The 24,218-nt window shown below is 51.4% G+C and overlaps 8 protein-coding genes across 8 annotated transcripts; 5 read left to right on the forward strand and 3 right to left on the reverse strand.

The window, feature by feature from the left end:
* Window positions 1–2,707: 2,707 nt before the first annotated feature.
* M438DRAFT_383636 (uncharacterized protein) lies at window positions 2,708–3,341 on the reverse strand (the record flags this gene model as incomplete). Its single annotated transcript, XM_029908949.1, has 2 exons — window positions 2,708–3,281; window positions 3,333–3,341. 2 exons carry the CDS (start codon window positions 3,339–3,341, stop codon window positions 2,715–2,717), a joined length of 576 nt encoding a protein of 191 aa, XP_029757588.1. The 3' UTR covers window positions 2,708–2,714.
* A 1,423-nt stretch (window positions 3,342–4,764) lies between these two features.
* Window positions 4,765–5,522, forward strand: M438DRAFT_338177 (uncharacterized protein; the record flags this gene model as incomplete). Its single annotated transcript, XM_029904094.1, has 2 exons — window positions 4,765–4,902; window positions 5,097–5,522. 2 exons carry the CDS (start codon window positions 4,765–4,767, stop codon window positions 5,520–5,522), a joined length of 564 nt encoding a protein of 187 aa, XP_029757589.1.
* A 1,860-nt stretch (window positions 5,523–7,382) lies between these two features.
* Window positions 7,383–8,757, forward strand: M438DRAFT_338178 (uncharacterized protein; the record flags this gene model as incomplete). Its single annotated transcript, XM_029904095.1, has 2 exons — window positions 7,383–7,444; window positions 7,512–8,757. 2 exons carry the CDS (start codon window positions 7,383–7,385, stop codon window positions 8,755–8,757), a joined length of 1,308 nt encoding a protein of 435 aa, XP_029757590.1.
* Window positions 8,758–11,134: 2,377 nt separating this feature from the next.
* On the reverse strand, window positions 11,135–12,505 carry M438DRAFT_376888 (LIP-domain-containing protein; the record flags this gene model as incomplete). Its single annotated transcript, XM_029908695.1, has 1 exon — window positions 11,135–12,505. The coding sequence occupies one exon, from the start codon at window positions 12,503–12,505 to the stop codon at window positions 11,135–11,137; it is 1,371 nt and encodes a 456-aa protein (XP_029757591.1).
* A 772-nt stretch (window positions 12,506–13,277) lies between these two features.
* On the reverse strand, window positions 13,278–15,246 carry M438DRAFT_279926 (indole-3-pyruvate decarboxylase; the record flags this gene model as incomplete). The annotated part of the gene is made up of 6 exons (XM_029901123.1): window positions 13,278–13,361; window positions 13,414–13,700; window positions 13,752–14,412; window positions 14,462–14,791; window positions 14,846–15,030; window positions 15,081–15,246. 6 exons carry the CDS (start codon window positions 15,244–15,246, stop codon window positions 13,278–13,280), a joined length of 1,713 nt encoding a protein of 570 aa, XP_029757592.1.
* A 1,696-nt stretch (window positions 15,247–16,942) lies between these two features.
* On the forward strand, window positions 16,943–18,601 carry M438DRAFT_78572 (uncharacterized protein). The gene is made up of 3 exons (XM_029910322.1): window positions 16,943–17,119; window positions 17,176–18,432; window positions 18,484–18,601. The coding sequence occupies exons 1-2, from the start codon at window positions 17,025–17,027 to the stop codon at window positions 18,332–18,334; spliced, it is 1,254 nt and encodes a 417-aa protein (XP_029757593.1). The 5' UTR covers window positions 16,943–17,024; the 3' UTR covers window positions 18,335–18,432; window positions 18,484–18,601.
* Window positions 18,602–18,834: 233 nt separating this feature from the next.
* M438DRAFT_358118 (uncharacterized protein) lies at window positions 18,835–20,118 on the forward strand (the record flags this gene model as incomplete). The annotated part of the gene is made up of 1 exon (XM_029907242.1): window positions 18,835–20,118. The coding sequence occupies one exon, from the start codon at window positions 18,835–18,837 to the stop codon at window positions 20,116–20,118; it is 1,284 nt and encodes a 427-aa protein (XP_029757594.1).
* A 1,790-nt stretch (window positions 20,119–21,908) lies between these two features.
* Window positions 21,909–23,273, forward strand: M438DRAFT_348186 (uncharacterized protein). The gene has a single exon (XM_029906081.1). It carries the CDS (start codon window positions 22,149–22,151, stop codon window positions 23,136–23,138), a length of 990 nt encoding a protein of 329 aa, XP_029757595.1. The 5' UTR covers window positions 21,909–22,148; the 3' UTR covers window positions 23,139–23,273.
* The last annotated feature ends 945 nt before the right edge of the window (window positions 23,274–24,218 follow it).

Consider the following 24,218-nt stretch of genomic DNA (forward strand, 5'->3'; position numbering starts at 1 on the left):
ATGGAGGATTGGTGAAAGCCAAAGGCTGCTTCCATAGATGAACCAAAGGAGAAGCAAACATGCTCGTAGAGCATAAGTACAGCTCATCGACCACTTTCTTGTAGAGCACTCATTGCTCTGTATCCCCTCTCTCTCGTAAGGCTTAGGCAACCTCAAGCATGACCATCCGCTTCGCGACCAATGCTATGCATATTCGACCTGCCGTCATTCTACCTTACTCTCATCAATCGCGATCACTTCGATTCCAGTCACGCTAACATCGCTCCCCCGATGTACTGGCCCTCTATATACCTGCCACACATACCACATCCTGCGCAGAGCATGTCATTGTCTCCAATCAGCTTGTATACTATCCGAAATGAGTATGGCTGTCCAGGGCGACCTGGAACTCCTACGAATATACATTCGACTGCTTCCTTCTCATCCTTCCATTCCCTGTTCATCTTTCTATTCACCTGCACTATGGAATATATAACCTAAGGATACCCACCTACGGGATTGATTCCAACACATTGCCATCCTCAATTTGCGGCCTAGAGCTAAAGATGTACGGTTCCCCTAGTGGGTATGGGTTTGCTGCTACGTTTGGCGGGTTGCAATTGGGGGCTTGGTACTACCACCCTAGCAGTACTATGCAAATGCTCCTTGCAACCACCATGAGCGCCCGCTCTCCACCTCATAACATCGTCATCGAGCTAGACGACTGGAACATCTGCAGCGGTAGCGACAACTGGCGTTTTGTAGAACTGTTTAGCAGTAGTATCGTCACAGACTGACTCTCGCCTGTTGGTTTTCTGAGAAGCGCGTTTCGTATGCCGCTGTCGCTGTACGTCACCATACTAAGAGCTTGGAGGCCCCTATTACGAGAAAGAAGTTCTGTCTCGTTGGGTACGCTAGCAAGGCCAAAACCAAGGTCGATGTGTACGCAACCCCCTGCTCTCCTTCTCTACATTGTAGTCGACTATACTAATGCATTGTCCTGCAGTGTATGCAGTAATCCCTCGATGTCGCCATCGAGCGAACCGTCAATCACTTTCACGTATCAACGACCGGAGAGCTCGTGAACCAGATCATGACCCATCTAAGAGACAACCCACCTGCGCTCTCTCGTCAACAGTGAGCTCGCCGCCGCGGCTGCTCATCTGCTCTGGAAATCGGCCTAACTGGAAGACGTCCTCAGAGCGAAGCACACATGCTACGCAGAATGTTTCACAAAGGCCGATTTCTGGACGCATGAAAGCCTATCCAGCAGTGAGTAAGCAGTCCTATCTACCTGTGCCCGCAAAAAACAACAGAAGATCGGGCAGGCTGCTGTCATCCTGCTATGGATGGCAGCAGTTGACCCTGAAGAGGACGTGAAGATAGGGGGAGACGAGAGCGACGAGGATGATGAAGAGGCATCCGTTCCCAGTGCTTAGCCATCAAGAACCGATTCTGTGAGTGCTCTCATTGCATTCTCCACAAGACACTCAACAGCATAGCAGTCTCGCGGAGCCATGACAAGAGTTCAGAGTTCTACGATATTTCCTCACGCAGTATTATCTCTGGGACACTCGAACTCTACCTCAACCCTCCTTTGAAGAACGCTCACAATCTCGGCGAGAGATGAGTGCTAGAACACCGAGCGCAAGGTTGAAAGTTGCGATGAAGTCTAGTTGAAGCACATTGGGGCGACTTGCTTCAAGCTCTAGCCATTGCCGCTCAAGTTGTACTCGACATAGGTCCTGGCAGAGTCTTGTGCTTCGCAATGAAATGTTCGTTCCCGCTACATCCAGAACTATCACCGGTGCCTCCACCTCCTCTCCAAGAGGATCAGATTGGAGCTATATACCCCGAGATCTATTCTGTCTGTGCGAAAGAGTCCGGCTCAAGAGGTATCCACTTTGGTTAATGTAGAGATCTTGACCATTAGTTCGCAGGAAGTGGTATCACAGTGACGCTGGAGCACTATGGCTACTTGTTCGCAGCACTCAAATCCTTTCCGCCCGAATCTTGAAGACCGAACGCAACGGCTTGGTTCCCTCCATCCAACCCATCAACCTCATCCGCCGTATCGAGATCACTCACGGCAATCTGGAAGTGATCATCCTCGGACCTGTTTTCAACGAAACCGTCAGCGACGGGACATTGGCGCTCACTCTGGCCATGAAGTCTTTAATCTCATTCAATTACACAGACATCGAAATTTACGACACAATCCAGGCTCTAGAAGCTCCCCAGGCCTTCAGTAATCTGAACGGCCTGTATATCACCATGTGAGGCGGGCGGCCGCAATGCTCCTTTCCCTTCTCCGCCGCCTCGAGTCACTCACTATACACATCAAGTCCGTCATTACAGCAGCATGCCTATCTATGTTGTGCATGTTCCCTACTGCTTCCCATCGCAAGATCGTAGATGACGGACCACACTATGCTGTGATATGGTCGGCTGATTAGCTCCTCATATCTTACTTGCGGGTCTGCCATCCCACGAGTTTACGTTCTACACTCATGTGCTACATGCTGCCTGATACAGGATGAGGAGTTTGGAATCTTGTTTTGATGGGGTGGTATATAGCATACGCTCAACCTCTCAACTTCTCTAAGTCGCAGTTCCCCGCCCCAACACACACTCATTCTCGTTTCAGCATAGGCTCAACATGACCTCTGCGCAGTACGACAACACGGCAATCAACGCCGCCACAAACTCGGTCAACACCCATTGTTTCCACGCGACTATAGCAACCTTTCTTCTCCTCCAATCCTTCGTTCTATCTTGGAATTGTATCGACGAACAAGATGGGACCTTCTAATCCCTCGCCAACTGTTCGAGCCCCTGAGCCAAGAAGGTATGTTCTCGACCCCAACTTCAATGACGCCACTATGGTTCTCAACGTCGAAGAGGCAATCCAGCTTCACCACATTCTCACAAACCTGGCTTATGCATTCATCAGGCATTCGGACATCCTCGTGAACAAAGAAGAGTCCTTCGGCTGGCCCACAGTTGTCAACTGGCAGGACTGGCTTGCCCTTCCTGAGGATGTCTGGCTTGCTATAAACGACGACAGCGGCGACACTCGATACTGGAAACCGCGTAACTTGCGCTTCGGAGTTACTACTCCAGCTGCTGGGGAGTATACAGGCACCGACACCTACGACTGGCAAGATGATATCCGTAGTGAGATCGGGGATGAGTTCGACGAAGGCGTGGAAATTATGCACGGAGAAACCATGATAGAGCATGGGGAGGTCGTGATGAAGCAGGAAGAGCAGATTTGATCGACCTGTGAGGGACTTCGCCCCCTATCACTACGTCTCCGAGGATAGTCGAAGGGAGGCAAAACAGCTACGCACCTTATGCATCTTGCGGTTACGGTAGCCCTGCTTCTTGCTTATACGCCCCTACTCTTTTCAGTTCCTGTCTTCTTCAATCAGCCTTTCTTCGTCGTTCTTTGCTCTTTGCTTCTGTCTTTCTCTCCTTCTCTGGTGCCCATATATACAGGCTCAGGTGCCTTGCTCTACTGAAAATCGTGTAACAAGCATATCGGTATCATCGCCCCTGATGTTGATGAGGCCGGAGACGCAAGTAATTTCGATCGGAAAGGTGGTCTCCGCGGGGAAGTTGGAGATGACTCTAATTAGGGATCCATGCCAAAACGCCAGGACGTTACACTTGTAAGAGATGAGTAGGATGAACGAATCAAGGCTCACCACATGCTCCTGCCGCGGTATCCCTTTCTCATGCTTATATGTTTAGTCCGTCTCTATATTCACCATCCACCATTGATCTTTGATTTCGCTTCTATTTGATCTTTGATGGTGGTATATAAAGACCACTTGCCGTAATCTCAACGCTCTGAAGAGCCTGGAAATCGACATCGGCAATTCCGGCAGTGGCTGGCAAGAGCGTATGCATGGAGATATTTTCGCCACCGTCTCCACGCAACAGCAAAAGCGCTCTCTGGTCATACGCTTCGAGCCCGGCCTCCACGTCTCCGAAGCGGACTTCTATGGCTTGAGCGGTCTTCCAAACCTGCAAGCCTTGGAAATCAGCATGATGCCTCGAGGGTTCATGAATTGCCACAACGATCTGCTGGTATACCTGACTCCTGACCTGGATCATGATTGGAAGCAGCCCATGGTCATGACTGTTGGGGAGGTGACCCATCCTAAACATCTTCTCTCCGGCTTGACCCACTGCTCGATCAGAGACCTGGATACTGTGATAGACGAGAAGACTGCTCTCTCAACGATGACGCAACTCCCTACGCCCTCGATGATGTCTTAATCAAGAACCTCCTCCGCCCCTCTTTGGTCGAACTCCCTGTTGATCGCATCACCCATCGCCAATAAAGATAGTTGCTGCTGCGTCAGCTCTCCAGATACGTCGACTTGATTTACCTGTCTCTCAGCACTCCACTTTCTTCGTCTGGAACAGTCAAGCTTGAGAAGTTCCTCCTTGGCGCTACACTTACCGCCCTTGATCTTGAATCTAACACCATTGAATACCACCTCTTGATACCTGGCAACAGTTTCGGATACAGAACGCGGAAGATGAGGCACGTTTTCAATGATTTAGCAAGTGCTACATGGGTGTTTCTAGTAAATGTATGCGAGGACAGACACGAAGGCACCGGCAGCGTATGTGTTGCGCATCAACGGCTGCCAAATGGTCTCCCTGCTGTGCCTCTGGGAGTCCTTGCGCGTCCTTGAACTTGACATGACTTGCGAAGTATTCACGTGTGGAGAAAAGGAGGCCGACAGCATCATCAACTTGCTCGTAGCCATGCCTCTTTGCAAACTAGAGATCATTGATGCTATCATCCAGCCTAAGGTCATCGTTCCCGAAGATGCCTGGCTCGGGTCTCTAAAGGCCTTCCAGCCGGACCCTCAGCAGTGGGTGCCGCGTCCCCTGCAGAAAGAGGTCGCCCGAGGCAGGTGCAGCGCGGCTGCGGCGAGCAGTGATGCCAATGAGTTATAAGTACTCACTCATGTAACTCATAACTCATCTGACTCATGAGTTCTCGCACATGAGTTACGGAAGTCATGAGTATTCCCAAAATCCATGAGTGAGTACTCATTGGCATCACTGGCGGCGAGACACCCATCGAAGACCAGCTTGCCGCTCTGCGTCTTCGTGTTGAAGAGCTTTCCGCCATTTCGCCTAGCACACGCCGCGCACCCGGCTCGCATGAGGAAGAGGATCCGACCATGATGTCTGGAGGCGTTGGTGGCCCGGTCAACCCTTCCGCCAACGCCGGTTCCCCCTACGTCCGCTCCGGCCCTACCAACGACCCTGTCGCTCGCAGGCGTGCCGACCGCGCTGCCGAAGAGGACCGCCGTCTGGCTCTGCTCCGCAACCAGGAAGAGTACGACCTCCTGCACGCTCGTTCTCCCCGTGTCGGTTCCGCTGCCCGTGGTCGTGACGTAGCTCCTACTCACACCCCGAGCACGTCTCGCTCGCAGACCGCACCCGTCGTCCGTACGCCGTCGGCCCTGCCGAGCGCGAGCGTCGCCGCCGCGAGTTCGACGCCGGCAAATTGATCGCGTGGTTGGAGGAGAGCCCGAGGAGCCTGTTACAGTTGTAACGAGGTTACCTTTGACGGAGCGAGGCGCAGGTCATCGTGAACGTACCGGGTTGTCTCATGACATATCCAAGACATACGAATGTGTGTCATTTGTGCATCGCTTCCACAAAGCCGTTCGAGGAGAGAGGGAGCAGATGTGGAGTTCGAGAGGTGCGCTCGTTCAAGGGGTGTGCTCACGGGGGCTATGACAACGGTCGAGCGTGGGGTCGGTCGCTCCACCTTCCAGCCAGATGCGAGGTCGAGATGCGAATATACGGGCGTTTGAGCTCCTTGTTCTCCTCGCAGAGCGGATGATTGGAATGATTTTATGGGCTGTTCAGAGAACAAAAAAGTCGTCAAAGTGGTCATCCCCAAGTTGGATGGAACTGCGTTTGTCATGTATAACTCTTTCCTCGCTCACCCATTTGTTCCTGGTCCTTTTGAACTTACTCTGGCTGCAATTAGCTTCCTGCTCTCTGCACTCCATGGCTCTTCTCGACAAACACGGCCGGCACTAGTGGTCTCTGAGCCTGACAGAAAAGCCACCACAAAGCACAAAGAATTCACAGACAAGTAGACGAAAGCAGCACAGCTGTGCTCCTCTAGGGTCGGCAGGAGTTGAAACTTCAATTATATATTGGCTGACCATTCCGCACATTCGTCTCGGTGCTTATATATGCCACAGAGGTAGCTCTTGTGCATCAAGCCTTCGCGGGGCCCACTCTGACTACCGACGTGATTTTATGTGGCTAGGGAACACTTTATTTGGGCTAAGAAGCAGCTCAAGAATTGCATCAAGGTCACACTCACTGCTGTGAAGGCGTTCTGCCGCGCCGCAGACGAAGCCTTGGTTCCCGCCACTGTCGTCCAAGATCAGAACACAAGCGCCGCGCTGTCGTTGCAGCTAGGCTCAAGAAGGAGCTGGACGGTCAGACTGTGTGGGAAAGCCTTGATCCCATGTGTACAGAGCTCAAAAAGGCTGAATCGATGATCAAAAAGATCAGGTTCCATGAGTGAGCTGAAAACCTGCTTAGGGACCACATTGGCATCAGCCACTTCTTGACCTATAGCCTAGAGGTACTGGGATTGAGAAAAGAAACAATTACACTTGGTTGTTACTCGACAGGTAACTTCTTACCGCATCTCGCCGGCCGCTGCCCGAATTTACGCACTTTGAGCATCTATGCTGGAGTCACTCGCTCACGTTGCGGAAAATTCGCCAGCGACCAGTCGGGTTGGCCTTGTTGATGGCTTTTGTAAACGGACACCTTCTCTGCACATTATAGTCTGACACGATGAACCCAAACAACCAAACGCAAGGGTGAAGCGACATCCATGAGACTCGCCCTGGACTGTTGTGCGGACGTCAATCTCGTGACAACGTCTTCTCAGAAGATCGAAGGACTTCGTGTTTCCCCTGCCAAAGGCTCTTGGAAACCGTTTCAGAGCAAGCGATAGTATATATCTGATACTCGTGAGAGGAAATCGCATGCGCAGAGTCTTCACATTGCCACATTGACAACACCGCGGCATGACGACGGTGCGCCTCTCTTGGGAAGAGCTTCTGCTTGCATGTGATGATGCGGTGGGTGACTCACTACGACCCGTATATAATTTGGTCGGTTCCATGCCACGGTGACGATCAAAATATTAGCACCTCTTCTCACTTATCAATGCACCCTCTCCAGGATTATGATACGCTCTTCCCCGTGTGCAAATGTCAAGGCTCTTGGCGTTCACTTGACGGCATTCGTCAGCTTGAGGGTCGGAGGTGCTCAAGCTTGCGCGTTGCTGAACACACTTTTCTTTCACCACGACACACGACACGTCAAACACCATGGCCGACCGCAAGCAAACAGGATCGCCTTTCTGGCAGATACCCGCCGAGGTCATTCCTGCGTAAGTCTCTGAACTACACACACCAGCGCCGTAACATTCGACCGTAGTGCTAATTATTTTACTGCAGGGTCACTTCCCCTATCGGCAAACTCCCTCCCGAGCTCATCAGCAATATCTTCCAGTTTCTCCCTCACGACACGATCACAGCCGCCAACGTCGTCGAGGTTTGCAAACTCTGGCAGTTTCAAGGTGGAAACCTGGTTTGGCGCAGAGCCACGCTCAGGGACTTGTTCCACCACGTCAGCGACCCCCAGCGCGTTGCCGGTTTTGCAAGCCAGATCGAGACGCTCCACTTTGGACCGCGTCAGGGCATTCTTGCAGATGCGAGAATCAAGACCCTCAACTTCACCAGGCTACAAAGAATCCAGATCTACGGACATAATCTCAGCTTTGCGGATGAAGACACCCTCAAGGCTCTGATCACGCCTGCCTTGAAAGTTTTCGAGGTTCTGGACGACTTTGGTGTCCCCTTTCGCCCAGCACCAAACGATGACAACGTCTGGCTGGCTCTACTCGTCCCCGTCGCTCACCAAATTACGGAGCTCTCCTTTCGCGAGCAAATCCATCTCCCCTATGAACTGCTGCACGACTTTCTTCGCGGCGCCATCCACCTCGAGCGGGTCGTGATCGAATCTGAAGACAGCTCACAGATGACATATCACGACTTGATCTGCATCTTGACCTCGCCCAAACTCGAACACCTCGACCTGCCGGGAACATTTAACATCGACACAGTGGTTGTGAACTCTCTACTCCGTCACTTTGGCCCTGACTGGTCACTTCCTGCCATGCGTGTGCTTGGGCGGTTGTCCTTCGACCGGGGCGCAGGAAGAGTTGCTGCTCGTCTTCTTCCCGTCATGCCCAACCTCACAGAACTCGGCCTCGATCTGAATCCGACTCTTTGGGACGACGCAAAAGATTTCAAAGTCTTCGCAGTCATCGGTGGTCTGAAGAAGTTGGAGGTGGTGAATATCCACATGCAGCTCGACGATAAATGCACTATCCCCTCCTCATCCCTTCTTGAGCTCATTCGCCTGCCCAATCTCAAAGAGCTGATTATTGACATTGAGGGCTACGCCAAGTCGACAAGCAGTGTTGATACCACCGGCGCTGATTGGCTAGCATTCCTGACAGGTCTTCCAAAGCTGGAATATCTCGTTCTCTCCATTGCCGACATCGACGTGCTCGGTTCCCAAGAAGAAATCGACGGAATCAACAAAGCTCTGTCCCGCATTGCTCATGTCGATCTTCCTGGAATGACCTTGGTGGTGGGCGAATATGGAGTTGATCCAAGATGGGACTCATGGGAGTAGATCAAAAAGGTGTCTTGACTCTGATATTTCGCGTGCAGAGGCGTTCTTTATTCGCACTGCGATCCTCGGTGCCGGTGGCCTCTACATAGCAATCCAAAGTTTCTTCTCTCTTCGTGTTTCCCACATGTCGTGCAAGTGCATGATCTTTCTTTCTTGCAAGCCCTTTTTCACAAAAACGCTCCCTGCAACTAAGTTTATCTTTCAGTCGTGATTGCACCATTATTCTCTCGTCAGAGTCATGTTGCACAGTAGTGTTCAAAATAACCCATCTCCCTATTCTGATGGCTAGAAGCAAAAATCATTACACATATCAACAGCCGGATGTTTTTGACACGCTTTGCCCGGGCAGAGCAGGGAAGTCGAAAATCTCATGATTCGCTGTCAACTCGTGAGTGAGTGAGCGAAGATCCTCACAATCTTGCAGTCTTTGCCGTCACCTGTTGATCATCACGACCCTGAGCACTCACATCGCAATCGGGAAAACTTTGCGCGCACCCATTTCTTCTCCATCTTTTTGACTACAACACAACAATTCTCTCTCAACATACTCATTCAGCAGCCTTGATTGATCTTTCGTGCATCAACATCGTTGTGCGTTAGGTCTATCCTCGAAACACAGAACCATCTCCTTGGAGAAACGCGAGCACGCTGGCATCATCAACGACGAGGCCACCAAATCCCCGAGAAGACAAAGATCCCTGCCGCAAGCCTTTTCGACAACGCCCTCGCCCTGGCTCGAGAAGATGTCAACACCCTTGCTCAGCCCACAGAGTACGTCAAAAATCCCCCTATGGATCCCATTGGCGGCCCATCTCTATTCGTTTACTGACCCCATACCAGGCGCTCAATCGCTGTCACAGCAAGGGCACCATGCACCACCACGTCAAGCCTCGCAATATTATGATTGACCATGGAAAGAGAAAGCTATACCTGTTCGAATGGAGTCTTGCTCAGTTCGACCAGGCCGGCACCGAATACGACTTCCGAATCGCTTCGCGTTACTTCACGGGTCCTGAGTTGCTCGTCGACTTCGAGGAATACGACTACTCGCTCGACATGTGGTTTCTATGTGCCATGTTTGTGAAGTGTGTCTCTTCAGCAAAGAGCTGGTCTTCCACGAAGGCAGCGATTCTGAGTAAGTCTTTTCGAAGTGGCTCAGCATGGCCGGCAACTCGTATTCACTTATCAGGACAGTGCCCATCTTCACCCCGACTACATGGCCGAGCCTGCCTTGCACAGTTTGATTGAATAGTCACAGCACTGCGAGTGTGTTCAACTGGGCTCTCGTACTGCCATCAACACAGATCTCCTCCTTTTCTTGGTCAACATGCCTGTCCTGAAGAAGCTTATTCTCGACAATGTGCCTCAGTCCAGCGCAGCCGAATTTGATACCTCCGCTGCCACCTCTGGCGACTCGTTGGCCGAGCTATCGCGCTTCTTCGCCCACATCTCCAAGACCTCCCCAGCTCCTCTCTTGCACGCCCCGCCGGCGCTCAAGCGGGTCAACGTCAAAATTGCCAGAGACGCGGAGGAAGACATCGACGCCCAGTACCGCCCCTTCTTCAAGACACTGGCCGGACTTGACGAGCTGGACAATCTTTGGAACTGATCTTCTCGCCTTGAGCACCAAGCTTCCACACCTATCACTCAAATCCCTCGAGTCCGCCGAGGACGAAAATCAAATGGCCGCTTGGTCTGCTGCCGCAGAGTGTCCTAACCCGCCCGCCAGCGCAGCATCTTTGCCTGTCAGCGTTGATCACCAACTTTGGACTCATCTTCCAGCATTTCTCCCTCGACGAAAGACAGTTCCATCAGTCATCCCCAACGCACCGCCTCTTTCTTGGGACAGAAATCAGCAGCGACAGCAGACTTGCACATCACATTGTCTCACATCTTCGACAGGAGGAAAAGATGAACACACACACACACATCCATTGAGAACTTTCTTTGCTGCAAGCGGCTCCCTTTTCGGCACGACAAAGAAGATCGAACAACAAAGACACCAGAAAACCAACATCCCTTACGACAAAAACAAAGAACGGCAGACAGCCTTTTTGGAAACAGGAAAGACTTTCGGCCAGACGAATGACGAATGTACTACATCTGCAGCGCATCGCTACAGCGCAATTGTAAGAGAGTACCGGTATAGCAATGGCGATTTAGGAAGCGTTGGTGGCTCTGGATACAGCTGCAGTAGGCCTATCAAAGAGTGAAGTGCGATGGAATAGAGAAGAGGTGCGAGTCGATGAGGGTAACCTCCACCGGACATGTCAGTTCAAGTCTGCAGGGAGATGCTTAAGTTTCAGAAGAAGTATGAGAACGAAGTGAAAATCTTCATTGAAGCTCGGAAGGAGCGACGTTGTACACCCTACCACCCTCAAGCTCCAACAGTCTCATTGAGCGTCGTAATGTCATTCTTGATATTGATGTCCTTTCTTCCAGCCACAGCAAGCGCATTCAACAGCTGCACAAGCACCGGCTCCAACGAGACACCCAACGCAAGCAAGTCCAGACTGTCATCCAGGATCGTCTCAGTCGAACATCCCTTTGCCACTGTTCCGGCGAAAGCAGCCTTGACGAAATTGAATGCGCCGACGAACCCGATTATCTCTGTTGTTGCATGTCCGCCATTGGCTACAGTGGTGAAGTGGACGGAAGCGCCATCAGCACACCAATCCGAGTACAATGTTGAAGCGTTGGCGTAAGGAATGATCTCATCATTGGTCGCGTGGAAGAGATAGACTGGAGCTTTGGGCGTCTCATCAGGGTTGACACCCATAACAGTCTTCTCCAAGATGCTCGCAATAGTCGGTTCAAAGAAGACTTTGTTACCGAGAGTCTGGAAATCGGTGCTTTGGATCTGGCCGAAAGCAAAGGTGAAGAGATTCTCGACACCGCAGATCTGCTCGGCGACTCTGAGGGTGTTCTTGCCTTTGGCGGTGGCGATGCGGTTGATGACTGGATCGAGTTGAGCGCCGTAGGCGGAGTCTGCTCCAAGACCCACAAGAGCTTGAGGCAGGAAGCCAGCAAAGAGAGTGCCGTCGATGAAGACAGCTGTTCCGGTAAGGTTGGCAGGTGTACCACCTTGAGCCCAGCCTAGGACGTTGAGTTCAGGAGCGTAGCTGGAGAGAAGAGAAGCTGCCCAGCCAGTCGCAATTGCACCACCAGAGTATCCATATCCGACAATCTTGGGAGTCGAAGTTGTGAGGCCAAGAGTGGTCTTGAAGTTGGCAATAGCACGCATGCTATCAAGAACGCCCATACCAGCGAGACGGCCAGCACCGAACGCAGCATCAGGACCCTCATAGTCTGGGGATTGTACAATGTATCCTTGCAGAAGGTAAGCCTGAAGCAGGAAGAACTCGACCGAGGAGATGAGATCGATTTGGGGAGCAAACAGCTGGTAGTTGTAGCTAGGATCACAAGCACCGGTTGCTGCAGAACCGTCGTAGGCAGTGTGGAAGCTGACAAAGCTGTCGGTCTTGGGGTTGAGAGGCTTGAAGACAGTGGTTGCCGAAGAGATCGCGGTACCGTTGATGGCAGTGGTGCGATACAGCAGCTGCCATGCTTGCACTGCATCAGGGATCAGACCAAGATATGCTGTCGCGACTCTGCGGGAGCGAAGAATCGTTCCTGGGGCCTTGCTCTCGTAGCCAGCAGGAGCAGTGTAGAAGGGGTCATACTGGGGAAGGATTGCGGCCAAGGTGGATGGCAACAGCAGACTCCAGACAGCGAGAGAGGGGAGCATGTCCCTGGCAGAGGACAACATGATGAGAGACGAGAGCGACTGAAGGATATGATGAAGATGAGAAAGGCAAAGGGGAGGGCGAAGCTGATATACTGAGCCTGAATTCAGGGCAGCGATTGCCAATACTCACCTAGTTCTTCCGGTAGTCCATTTCGAGATATGTCTAGCGAATGCCTCCACTTAGGAATACTGTACCTACTGCAGGAGCCGGCATCTGAACATGTGCATGGTGCTGTTCGCCGATGAAGAAGACATGGTTTGTCGAGTACGTCCGTAGGAAACATGGAGTCTTGCAGATCATCTCGTCTGTTGATGGAGTGAATTGGAAAAAGTCTTCTGGTACCTGGCAGAGCCTCGGTAGGCGCAGCCTCTTCCATGTAAAGTTCAACGGCCGGCATGACGGAAGAACCGTTGCGATGGCACGTGTGTACGCCATCGAAACCTAAAAGACAGACTTGTCCAGGGCTGAAGTTTAAACGAACAACAGACAACAATCGCACGGCGTTTGTGTCCTGCGACGAGATCATGTAACATCATTTGCATGGGTTGTTCATAAGGATAGATGTTGTAGGTACAGTTGTAGATGTATAATCGAGAAGCGAATGTGCATGAGCCGAGGAGATCGCGATGATCAACGTGGGGTTGCGGAGGATCTGCAGTCCGCAGATCAACAAGCGAGTCCGCATGAGTCAAGCGACCACTCAAGGAGTTAAGGCTCCTCGGGGTATGCTCCTTCTTCGGGAATATCTCTGTCCGGGCCTGACATCGCCCCTCACGAAGGCTTCTTCGACAGGCTCTGGGCGAAGTCGATGAGTGTCTGCGGTGCATTATATCTTGGCATATGCAGCTCGACGAACTGTCAAATCGTTAGTCTTGCGCCGTCGACAGCAGTGGCTTTTCGGACTCACATGCAAACCCTTTCCTTCCGAAAACTCCTCATCTGCCAAAAGTTCCTCAAGTTCCGAGCGAGTGCTGACTTTGTACGACTTGACACGATGTTGGGAGACCTCCTCCTCTGGCGTGAAGACCTCGGCAATTTTGCTGTATCTCCATTTGCTGATATCGTTGTACTTGGCCTTCATGCCATGCACCCAGCGCTCGATCTCGTATCCGTCATTCTCAATCAGGAAGATCGTGCAGTCCAAGTCTTGTCTGATGATGGTTGACAGCTCTTGAGCGGTGAGTTGGAACGAGCCTGCAGCTTGTCAATACGGTGCTCAAACAGACACAGCGTTCATAAACCCACCATCGCCTTCGAAACAGACCGTCCTCCGACCTCCGCCGGACGTCTTCATAGCCAACGCCGCACCTTGAGCTGCTCCGAGACCATAGCCTATTGACGACCACAAGGTCTGGTTGATGGCTTGTACACCTGCTGGGAACTTGGTCTCCCAGATACCGACGAACGATGTACCAGTCTCGGTAATTACTACATCTCCCGTCCTCAACCAAGAAGAGATGCGTGGCCATAGCCAGGCGTGAGTGACGTCTTGCGTCGCCGCCTCGCCGTTGGTAAGCTCGACGTTCTTGCGAACAGGCATGTCAACCTTCTCCATCTGCATTTCTGAGGGATCCACCTCGCGGACAAGTCTCTCCAGCAGCCACTTCATGTAGACATTCTCGAACTTGGCGCAGTCCATGACGACGTGGTCGAAGTGCAAATCCACCGAAGTCAGTCGACCGATGCGATACGAGAAGCCGAAGCTGTTGACGTCTGATTTGACGTTTCCGATGGTGATGACGCAGTCGCTCTCTTCGATTCTGGTGCGGACACTTTCTTCTGAGCCTTTACCAATGTATATACCGGCATAGTTTGGCGACTCTTCGTTGGCGACACCTTTACCCATGGGAGTGATGAACGTCGGGAGTCCAGTCTTGCGGGCGAAGTCCTCTGTCAAGTCCTCGACCTATATTCATGTCAGCCCCCTGGTAGCCAGAGGAGGGCGGGTCACGTACACGGTGGCGTTGAGCACCCGCATCGAGCAGAAGTGTCGGTCTTTTTGCTGCATACAGCTTTCTCAGGATGATCTCGGTCGCCAGGTTCTCAGTCTCTCTGTCGCTTTGTGGTGGCTTGACGTCAACTGGAGTGTCTAACAGCTTACCGTCCACCTCTTCCATGACCATATCGGCAGGCAGTTGGATATATACAGGTCTGCTGTTGACGTAGCATGCTTGCAAGACGCGATCAATCTCGGCCGGTGCTGTCGCAGGGTCCATGAGGTTGGTCTGGGCGATTGTGATCGGTTTGGACATGTCGGCAAAGACATTGAAGTCGCCGTTTCCGAGCTGGACAGGAGTTAGAAGCCTGCCATAGCGAAGAGGTCATCGCCGAAGACATACTGTATGATGCAAAAGCATGCCACTCTTCTGCGCCGCTCTTTTCGGCGTTCCGACGATGTGGACGACAGGACAGAACTCGGCGAAAGATCCAGCAATGGCATTGAGACAAGACAATTCACCGACTCCAAAGGTTGTCACCAAAGCTCCCATGCCCATCAGTCTACCGTAGGCATCAGCGGCGTATCCTTTGATTCAATCAGCCATCGAGTCTTAGTATGAGAGCAACGAGACCAACCAGCATTCAGTTCGTTGCAGTTGCCGACCCAGTTAAGACCACATGGCTCGACATAATCAAGGGCGACAAGATTGAAGTCTCCAGGTACACCGTGAAGGTCCTTGACACCCAGCTGATTGAGTCTGGTGAAGAGGTACTCGGCAACGTTGACAGTCTTGTTGCTCATGTTGCTGGTTAGAGTGCGGAATTGGTGGTTGGAGGGACACTGGATGTCGCAGCTTATCATTGCTCGCGGCTCATCCGGCAATGTGTGATGCTGGTGGAGAGGGGAAGAGGTCATTGTTGTCGTGGTCCGTTGAAGATGACGGTTGACGAGCCGATCGTCAGGTCAGACTTCGGTGGAAGGAGCGATAGAGGGCGGCTTCACACCGTCTTGGCTGCCGGAACACGGCCCGCCTTCGAAGGAATCTTGCGGGGTTGCAACAACCAAAACCGGCGATGAATCGGTCTTGGTCGCGATTATTAGATAGGATGAGGACTCTGGAAGTAGCTCGCGGCCATCAAGAATCAAACTTGTTCTCAAGCAGTAACAAGCAGCCTGGCTTGGACTCCTTGTCCTCGTATGTATTGATGCCTTCTTGCAAGAGCTTGCTCCAAGCTATGCTAGACCATCATTGCAACTCTGCCTCTTCACCACTTCCGCCATGTCGTTCGTTTCACCTCTATCGCGCAAGGTAGACATTGAGTTGAAGTGCATCCATCTGACGTTTGGCGAGTTCGAATGCACGTTCGGCGTGTTACCACTCTCGAGCAACTCCAGCGTCTGTCGCGCCGTTCTCGACGACCTCGAGCGCGAGCTGCTCAACAGCATAGATGGAGGAGTGGGCGCAAGGATGACTTGCTCACTCACCGATTCTTTTGCATATTCATGTCCTCTTCCTTTCGTGCCTTCCTTCTCTTTCCTCGTTGCGCATGTTGAACAGCGTTGGCCCTGCACTTCAGTGTGTGCCCGCTTTGTGACTCCGGGTCTGTGAAAGTCGCGACGGAAAGGGAACTCGGCGGCGTCATCGTCAATGTCGAAGGCATTGAGCTGAGCGGATATGGAAGGTGCGATGGAAGGTTGCTGCTGGTGTCTGCCTGGTTCGAATCGTCAGAGGAAGTTGCGACGGTCGAGATTTGCGGATCGCTTTTGTTGCCTCGACAACGTCGCGAATTCGACCTTGATGGCAACAGCCATGAGTCTTCGACTTGACATTCCTTCCTTCTACATAGCCATAGTCTGCTGGATCTATACGGGCGATAATTGATGTCTTCAGCAGAACAGCTTGCCGTGCAACTTATTGTCACGGATCGCGTCGAGAAGAGGTACACTTGTCACTTGGTTGTTACTTGTCCTTCGCTGCAAACATCTTTTCTCTGCTTGAAGTCGCTCTAGCATCCTCCCACGCTCGTCGCAATGTCCAATGTCTTCATGGTATGCATTTGATGCCCCGAAGATATCCATCAACTAATTTTGAATCTGCGACCTCCGTCGTGGGCCTCCCCGTTGACACATGGTGCATGGAAAAGGTCGTCGCTGGTCTCACCCTGACCCGGTTTTCACTCTCACCGCCTCCGTTCTGCTACTGCCAAGCACATTCCGGCCGAGAGAATTCTTCAACACGTCCAAAGCTTCAACAGCTTCGACCTCCTGAAGCTTGGTATGAGAGGCAGTGCTCACCAACTGAGGTCAAGTCTGGCGATGCACGTATGTGTCGGCCAAATTCGCGGTCGTTGCATGCTCTCCGACGTCGGGTAGCCCGTATCGTTGCCTGCGCCCTACCAATTTCGTTCCTGTGAGCTTACAGACTGGCGACGATGGCCTCACGTCTGCCTGGTCGAGACGGAGTCTACGTTGAAGGCTCCCTTGTGACTAATAAAAGACTTCTCCTCGAGCCATCATAAGTATCAAGGCGAAGCCTGCCACTACCTATCGCATTTCGATTCTCTACAACTGACTCAATCATGACTGAAACAACTTCCTTGGAGCAATCGCTGGAAGATCTCCACCTTGATCCACAGGAACAGAAAGAGGAAAAGACACACAAAACTGGTGAAAAGTGAGTTGTGGCCGCTTGAAGTAGTGTTTCCGATGAATCCTGATACTGAGAACAAGGTCGCATATCGATGTTCCTCCTTGCACCTTGACGCCATCGCCCCTTCTCGAATATGCCGGCAACCTGCCCGAGATCTGGATGAACATCATCGCTCAAGCCGATGCTAGGACGTTACGTGATTTGATACGAGTCAACAAAGCCTGGTTCCACGAAGCTGTCCGTCACCGCTGGCACAGTCCGGCTGCGGATGCATTGCGCTTCAAGGGCATGCCGAAGAAAGGCTTCAAGGGGCCTGAACCTGACAGAGTGGACTTCTACGCAGGATTCATACGCCACCTTCGGTATACGCTCGACACGGATAACGACAACCAAAGCAAAGGCTACGTCCGGTTGAGGAAGAGCAGAGCCATCCCCAATCTCCCCAATCTTCGCAGCGTTGAGTTTGACTACTTGTCCCTGCGCAACAAATGCAAAACACAACTGCAGGCCATTTTCCAGCCAACGCTGAAACACGTCATGGTCAACGACGCAAGACCTGATAATGGTTCATGGTTCGACATCATGACGGAAGGATGCCCGCTTCTGGAATCAATCAGTCTTGGAGAAGATCTCCAAATCAGTCAGGAACAATTTCACTACTTCGTCTGTCGCATGACTTACCTACACACCATCAAATTCGAGCGCGGGAACGAGCATCTCATTATCGATCACATCAGTTCCACCTTGAAAAGCTTGAAGGTCGGGCACCTATGGATCACAGAGTGGCGCGCTTGGGATAAGCTGTCCGGGATGCATGGTCTGGAATACCTGGACATCACTGTCGACAGCTGGCCAGTCACGAGCGAGGAGTTCATGAAACTCGAAGGACTGAAACGCCTCAAGCATCTCCACATGTGGTCTGCCGGGGGTCCTGGAAGGACTGATTGCGAGGTGACTGCTGTCGAGTTGATCTCGTTCATCAAAGAAATGCCAGCGCTGAGAGACTTCCGCCTCTGGCTTTACTTTTACTTCTTCGATCACGAGAGGGCTGTCAAGGACACATATGACATACCGGGAATGTACCCGCAATTCGATTGCACAGAAACTCGCGAAACCTATCTCGAGTATCTTGAAAAGATCGCGGAGTTCGAGACCAGAGCGAAGGAGATTAAGGTTGCTTCCCAGATTGCTAGAAAGCCCGGCTGCTCGAACAGTCATGATGAGCCAGCGGACGACTGACAGAGATATTACTGAATGTTGTATGGAAAGGTGGACAAGAACTTGACTGAAATAATCGGAGATGCAGGTGCAAGAGGAACCGGGGGAAATCAGGATGAGTTTGTCGACAAGACATGCAGATTGTTTGTGGGCCAAACTGACGGACGTAGAGCATCTCATACCGTTACTGGATGAAGACACAAGTCTCTCGAAAACAACGAGGTAGCGAGCGGTCTGTGCTTCGACGCGGAGAAGCTGTGAAGAGTAGTGTAGTTGCCATGTGAAATTTGGTGAGTCGGAGTATTGGACTCGTCGGGTATGTCTTGGCATCCGAACAACTCATCTCATCTTTGCATCGCAACAAACCATCCCTTTCTTGCGCAATCTTTTCCCTCTGCTCCTTCCATCATCAACTCCTTTTCTATCTATCGCCTCGCGCATCGACGTTTGTCCAACCCCAACACAGCGCGTCGATTCCTCAATATCTCCCCCTTTTCTTTCCAATGCACTCTCCTACCAAGATGCCAAAAATCTTGCGTGCCAACGCAATGATCGAGTGCATGAAGGCCATGGAGAAACAGCGCAACGTTGGATGCCAACAAGGACGCTCGTGCATGAACCAGAATGAGGTTCATCATCTCCTGTGGCATCAGCCTGATGATGTGGATGATGTAATCGCTCTGGTTCCAAGCCCCCTTCTTGAGAAAATCGGCGGTATCACCGAACTCACGTCGATGGTGTGCTCACACCTGAACGACAGAGAATTATACAGCGTCGCGCAGGTCTGCCATTCATGGTACAAGCAAGCGGTGCGATACCTGTGGCACACCCCCACGTGCGACGGAGGATTGCTCGCCTCTTCCCTTGTCGACTCCCGCATCAACGTCCATGCTGCTTTGGTGCGCCACCTGAGATTCACCACATCCATGTACAGAGACGATGCCTGGGGGTGGAGATACCCGACCTCAAACAGAAAAGTACCACCTCTGCCCGGTCTGACTCATCTCACTTGTGAGCCATCTTCTCTGAGCAGAAGAAACGCTAATATCCTGGTCTCTATCTTCGTGCCCACCCTCAAGCGTCTAGACATTGGCGATGGTGTTGCATATGAAAACAACAATCCCGACGAGGCTCAGTCACCTGGTGTCTCCTGGTTCCGCATTATGAGCAGCAATTGCAAGCGTTTGACCTCAATCACCATCGGAGCAAATTCGCGCATCAGATCAGGGGAGTTCGAACGCTTCTTGGAGAGTGCAACTCACCTCAAGTCCGTCAAGCTCGGTGCCGGCCACGAGCACCTTCTCATCGACCGACTTGTGCCTATCCTCAAGAGCACTGAGGTTCACATCAGCGATTGGGATGCTCGTAAGAACAGCAACATCTATGAACAATTACCCAGGATGCGCGCTCTCGAGTGTGGCAAAATCACCCTCGCGAATTGTTGTCTCACTGGGAGAGATCTCCTTCATCTCAAGGTCCTGAGTCACCTCAAGCGCTTCGAGGTCGCATCTGGCTCCGGATCCTACGGTCTCAGCTGCACTGCCGCAGTGGAAGAGGTCGCCGAATTTGTAGAGGCAATGCCCCATCTCGATGTCTTCGACATCCACGTCCCTTGTGATTTCGTGGATGAGGTGGCTGAGCTTCATGGGGAAGACTGGGTTGACGATCAGTCTTTCACCTTTTTCCCGACCAACGCATGCCGTCAGCAATATCTCGACTATCTGCACAGTTTGATACAAGATAAGCTTGACATCGCTCTCGCTACGTTCGAGCATCTTCCATTCTGCCTTCATCTCGACGTCTGAGTCTTGGGGAGTATGCGTCTATCTCAATCACAAGCGGCTGCTACCTTTATGCCCATCAACCTTGACAACCTATCATCTCGATTCGTACCTGACCATCACCACGAAGCCCTATTAGATCGAATACGAAACTTTTTGCTCCCCCGAGAGCAAGCCTACCCGCTCCCGTTAGCAAAAAAACGTTTTTTTGGTGTCCAGAACAGCCAGCAACACTCCAACTGATCGCCTTTCCACCTCGAACCTTCCGTCTTTGTCTACCGTCGGCGCCCTAGTCACTCGGTTCGGCTTCTCCAAGTTCGCCAGCACCTTGTGTCACACTCGCTCACAACGACTCCCGCGTAGCTCACAGCACAACGCCATCGATACTGGCCTGTTCTTCTCATCAGCGCGCCGTCCGTATCCTACAGCTCTATGCTCGGAAGAGCAGTATTTCAGCACAAATTAACGCAGAATTACACAACCATCGCGCAAGAGCCTTTTCTCAAACCCTTGCCTTCTTCGGTCACCGGCTCAGCTATACAGTTGCTTCTCGATTACATACAGTGGTTTCCGTTGGCTGATTTCTTTCTCCGGCATTCTTCGCGTGGTAACCATTGGACCTTTCTGCCCTCCTTTCCCAGGTTTTGCATTATACATTTGACAGACTCTTGTTGGTCAGTTGGGCGCTTTCAAATGCGTTTCTTCTCGCATCATTGCCATTGCGTTGGAGTGGAACCGCAAGAACCCCTTCACGTACATAGCCAAGACCAACACCTTTTTCTTTTGCACATCCTTTGGTTTCCTTTCGATAGGTTTTACATCACTTGTGCAAAGATCCGTCACAGAATTTGTCTCATTCCTCCACTTTGATTGCGTAGAACTATTGTACGTGCGCCACGCTGTCTACGTACTTCAGGTGGACATCCCGCGATAGGGTCTAGGGCGTGGAGAAAGGCGTGGTTCAACGGCCCGGCGTATGCGGAGCCAACGCCGGCAATTACTGGTGCACTGTTCTATTCCGGCAATAAGATTTCCGCGAAGAACGCGTGTATGTGCTGTAGATGCGGTAGATCTAATGATGTGTTGGTGATATCTTCGACAGGGTCACGGCAGATGTGCATAGTCTTGTAATCGGGATATCACTGCATGAGAGGCAAGGAACATCTTCTACGACTATGCAGGCTACAACAACGCTGATTGACAACTCGGAACTCCACGCGGCAGAGGCTACATTCGGAAGAGGAACCACCATCTCCGCGTCCGAACAAAGTCTCGGTACAGCAAGAGTCCGGGAGCCGGAACGTGTCATGCTATGGCGCTTGAGCTAGCCACCTACAAACGTTGTCGCGGTTGACGGAATCTACAGACGTTTTCCAGTCTCACCGTTTAGACTTTGCGATCAACATTCGACGCCGAAGTTTCTTCCAACGGTTTCGCATTCGCTGTTGAACAAGGCAAGTCTTTGTCCGAAGAGTAGTACTGTAGAAAAATTGCGAAGAAACATGTCGCGTCTCAGTAGACATGGGTATCAATCTACGACCAGATTTTTACAAGCGACCAGGTTCACCTCTCTTGACTAAACATATCTTGACTTTGTCTACTTTGTCACAAGACATCTCGCTCGCTATCAAGAGCTGAGATGGCCAAGGACAAGAGGTATGAACAAGCTTTTGACAAGCAAGACAAGCACTGGCAAACTATATAGCCGAACTCCAACGATCAGCAATTGGTTCTCGAACCAGACTGTTGGGCCGATGCGAGCGTCATGATGTGGTCTTACTCATGCCTCCCGAGGAACGCATGGAGATTCAATCCACCAACATACCGCTCTGGAACAACCAATGTAGTAGTCTCGTCGGTCATTACTTGCTATAGCTTGTACATCGCTCAACGGAAAGTAGGTCGTTGCTTGAACTAATCTTTCCAGACGTTTTACTTTTCATCTGTCGAAGTATGGAACCGTGGGACTTTCCAAATAGCGGCAGCACCACAAGACAGATGGTCACCCAGGACACCAATCCCCCTGCAACGCACAATTTTTCTCTCCCTCGACAATGATTTCCCAAATTTTCCAAACGCAGCTCTCACATCCTCAATCTCCTGAGCCAACGACCACCATGAACGCATATCGAAGAGGGAACTGGACGCCACAAGAGGACGACCTGATGCTCAAACTATTAGCAACACACGCTCCTTGCGATTGGAACAGAATCTCCGATCTGATGCAAACCCGGAGCCCGAAACAATGCTCTGAGCGATGGACCCAACACCTGCGACAAGATCTCGACCACAGCGCCTTCACGAGATACGAATGCTGGGCCATTCAAAACCTGGTGGCTCAATATGGGACTTCCTGGGCATTGATAGCTCAACATCTTCCCCACAGAAGTGAGAGGAAGATCAAAAATTGGTGGTATAATCTTCAGCAGAGGCAGAAGAGGAAGTTGAAGCGTGAGGAGGGGGAATTGAAGGCGGTGCGGAGATTACATGCTTTTGCATTCAATCGTGAACCATCTCCTGCTGTCGCGGAAGCAAGTCTGCAGCCTTCAGATACTTTTGTCATCCCCACAACAACGATGAGCCCAATATCTCTACGCATATCCTCGCAGCAGGCCGACAGTCCTGGAGTCTACTCACCTCTTGCCACCGAGTACACCCTCGACGTCGCAACAAAGACGCTTGAACCTGCTCGGACGTCTCAGAACCCAAACATTGGACTGCCGTCGCCGATATCTCCTCCAAAACATCACTTTCAACGCCAAACGCCACAGCACCAAGAAGAATCTTCTACAAAAACCGACACTAGGCTTCCATCACCAAAACCGCACCCTCTAGATCAATATCGACAATGGATCGCCGAGTATCAGCAAGAAATACTTCGGATACACCATCATCACAGTTTTGTCTCGCCCGTGGAGCAGCAGAAGAGGGTTCTCGAATGGCAGAAGAGCGTCAATGATGGTATGGCACAGCCTGAAGCCTTAGCCGAGGTACAACTACGATGTCTAAGGGCTACAGTACGTTCGGCATGGACGCGTTCTTAAGTGCCTTGTGGTGGAGGACTTAGACAGCGAGATATGGGTGGGAGATAGTTCAGCTTAATGAGCACTGCGGCCTTCTCTTATTGATTATTATAGTAGTGCTTGAACAAGAAACTGAACAAAGTCATTCGGAGAGCACTTAGATATGTAGAAATTCAGATACCATAATACAGCTGTGTCCCTGTCGCAACTAGTGAGTAACAGTATTATGCCGACAGATTGAGATGGAAGGAGGACATGGGCACGCGATCTCCCGCGAGTCGTGGTTCAACTCTCTCACCAAAAAGCAACTGTTCGCTTGTTATGGTCGCAATCTGAGGCATGGAAAACGTTCGTTGAACCTCTGGAAAACGTGCCCCAGGAAACCCCATGGCAGATAGGACCATTCCTTGTTAAGAAACATGCCCTACTTCACGTCCAGATTTGGTTGTAGCATGCAAAGTTTAACCCTCGCTTCTCCCGGAAAGGATGCTTGTCGGGTGATGTCGGATGCAGACATGCTAACCTCGTTCAGCCAGATTTAGCTTACTGCTCGCAGATGAGTATTAGAAGCACAAACTGTCGCAGACGCCCACTTCTGCTAATAGTATGCTTGTACTAGGAGACACCTTACCGCACAGGTTCAAGAAACCATTCTGAGCGGGGAACCTTAGGATTTCCATTGCGATTAAGCATGCAGTAGAATTAACAGGAGAGTGAGCCGTAAAGACATTATAAACACTATTTTGGAAGTCACTAGACTACCATTGGCTCATCGTTATTCTGAATTCAGGCAGTAGAGCAGATGGGATGATATCGACGCAAATCCAGAGCGTTTTTGTTGATCAGCGTAGTCTTGAAGCGAACTAGATACATTTTCCGATGTTGCGCCATAAAGCAGCACAAGTGAAACGGCCAAGTTGAGCCTTGTAAAGCCAAAGACACGATCATATTCAGATTTGAGCCGGACTTGAGACCCATTCGATTCACGAGAGAAACCAGACGAAAGATTGCCGACATAGACGCTTTAGTATCTGAAGTTGCGAACATGTCATTTCAATGTCAGACAGCCAAGAGTCGAACTTCGTTGAAGCTTCGACAGAG

The sequence above is a fragment of the Aureobasidium pullulans genome, assembly GCF_000721785.1.
Source record: "Aureobasidium pullulans EXF-150 unplaced genomic scaffold scaffold_19, whole genome shotgun sequence".
Taxonomy (NCBI): domain Eukaryota; kingdom Fungi; phylum Ascomycota; class Dothideomycetes; order Dothideales; family Saccotheciaceae; genus Aureobasidium; species Aureobasidium pullulans.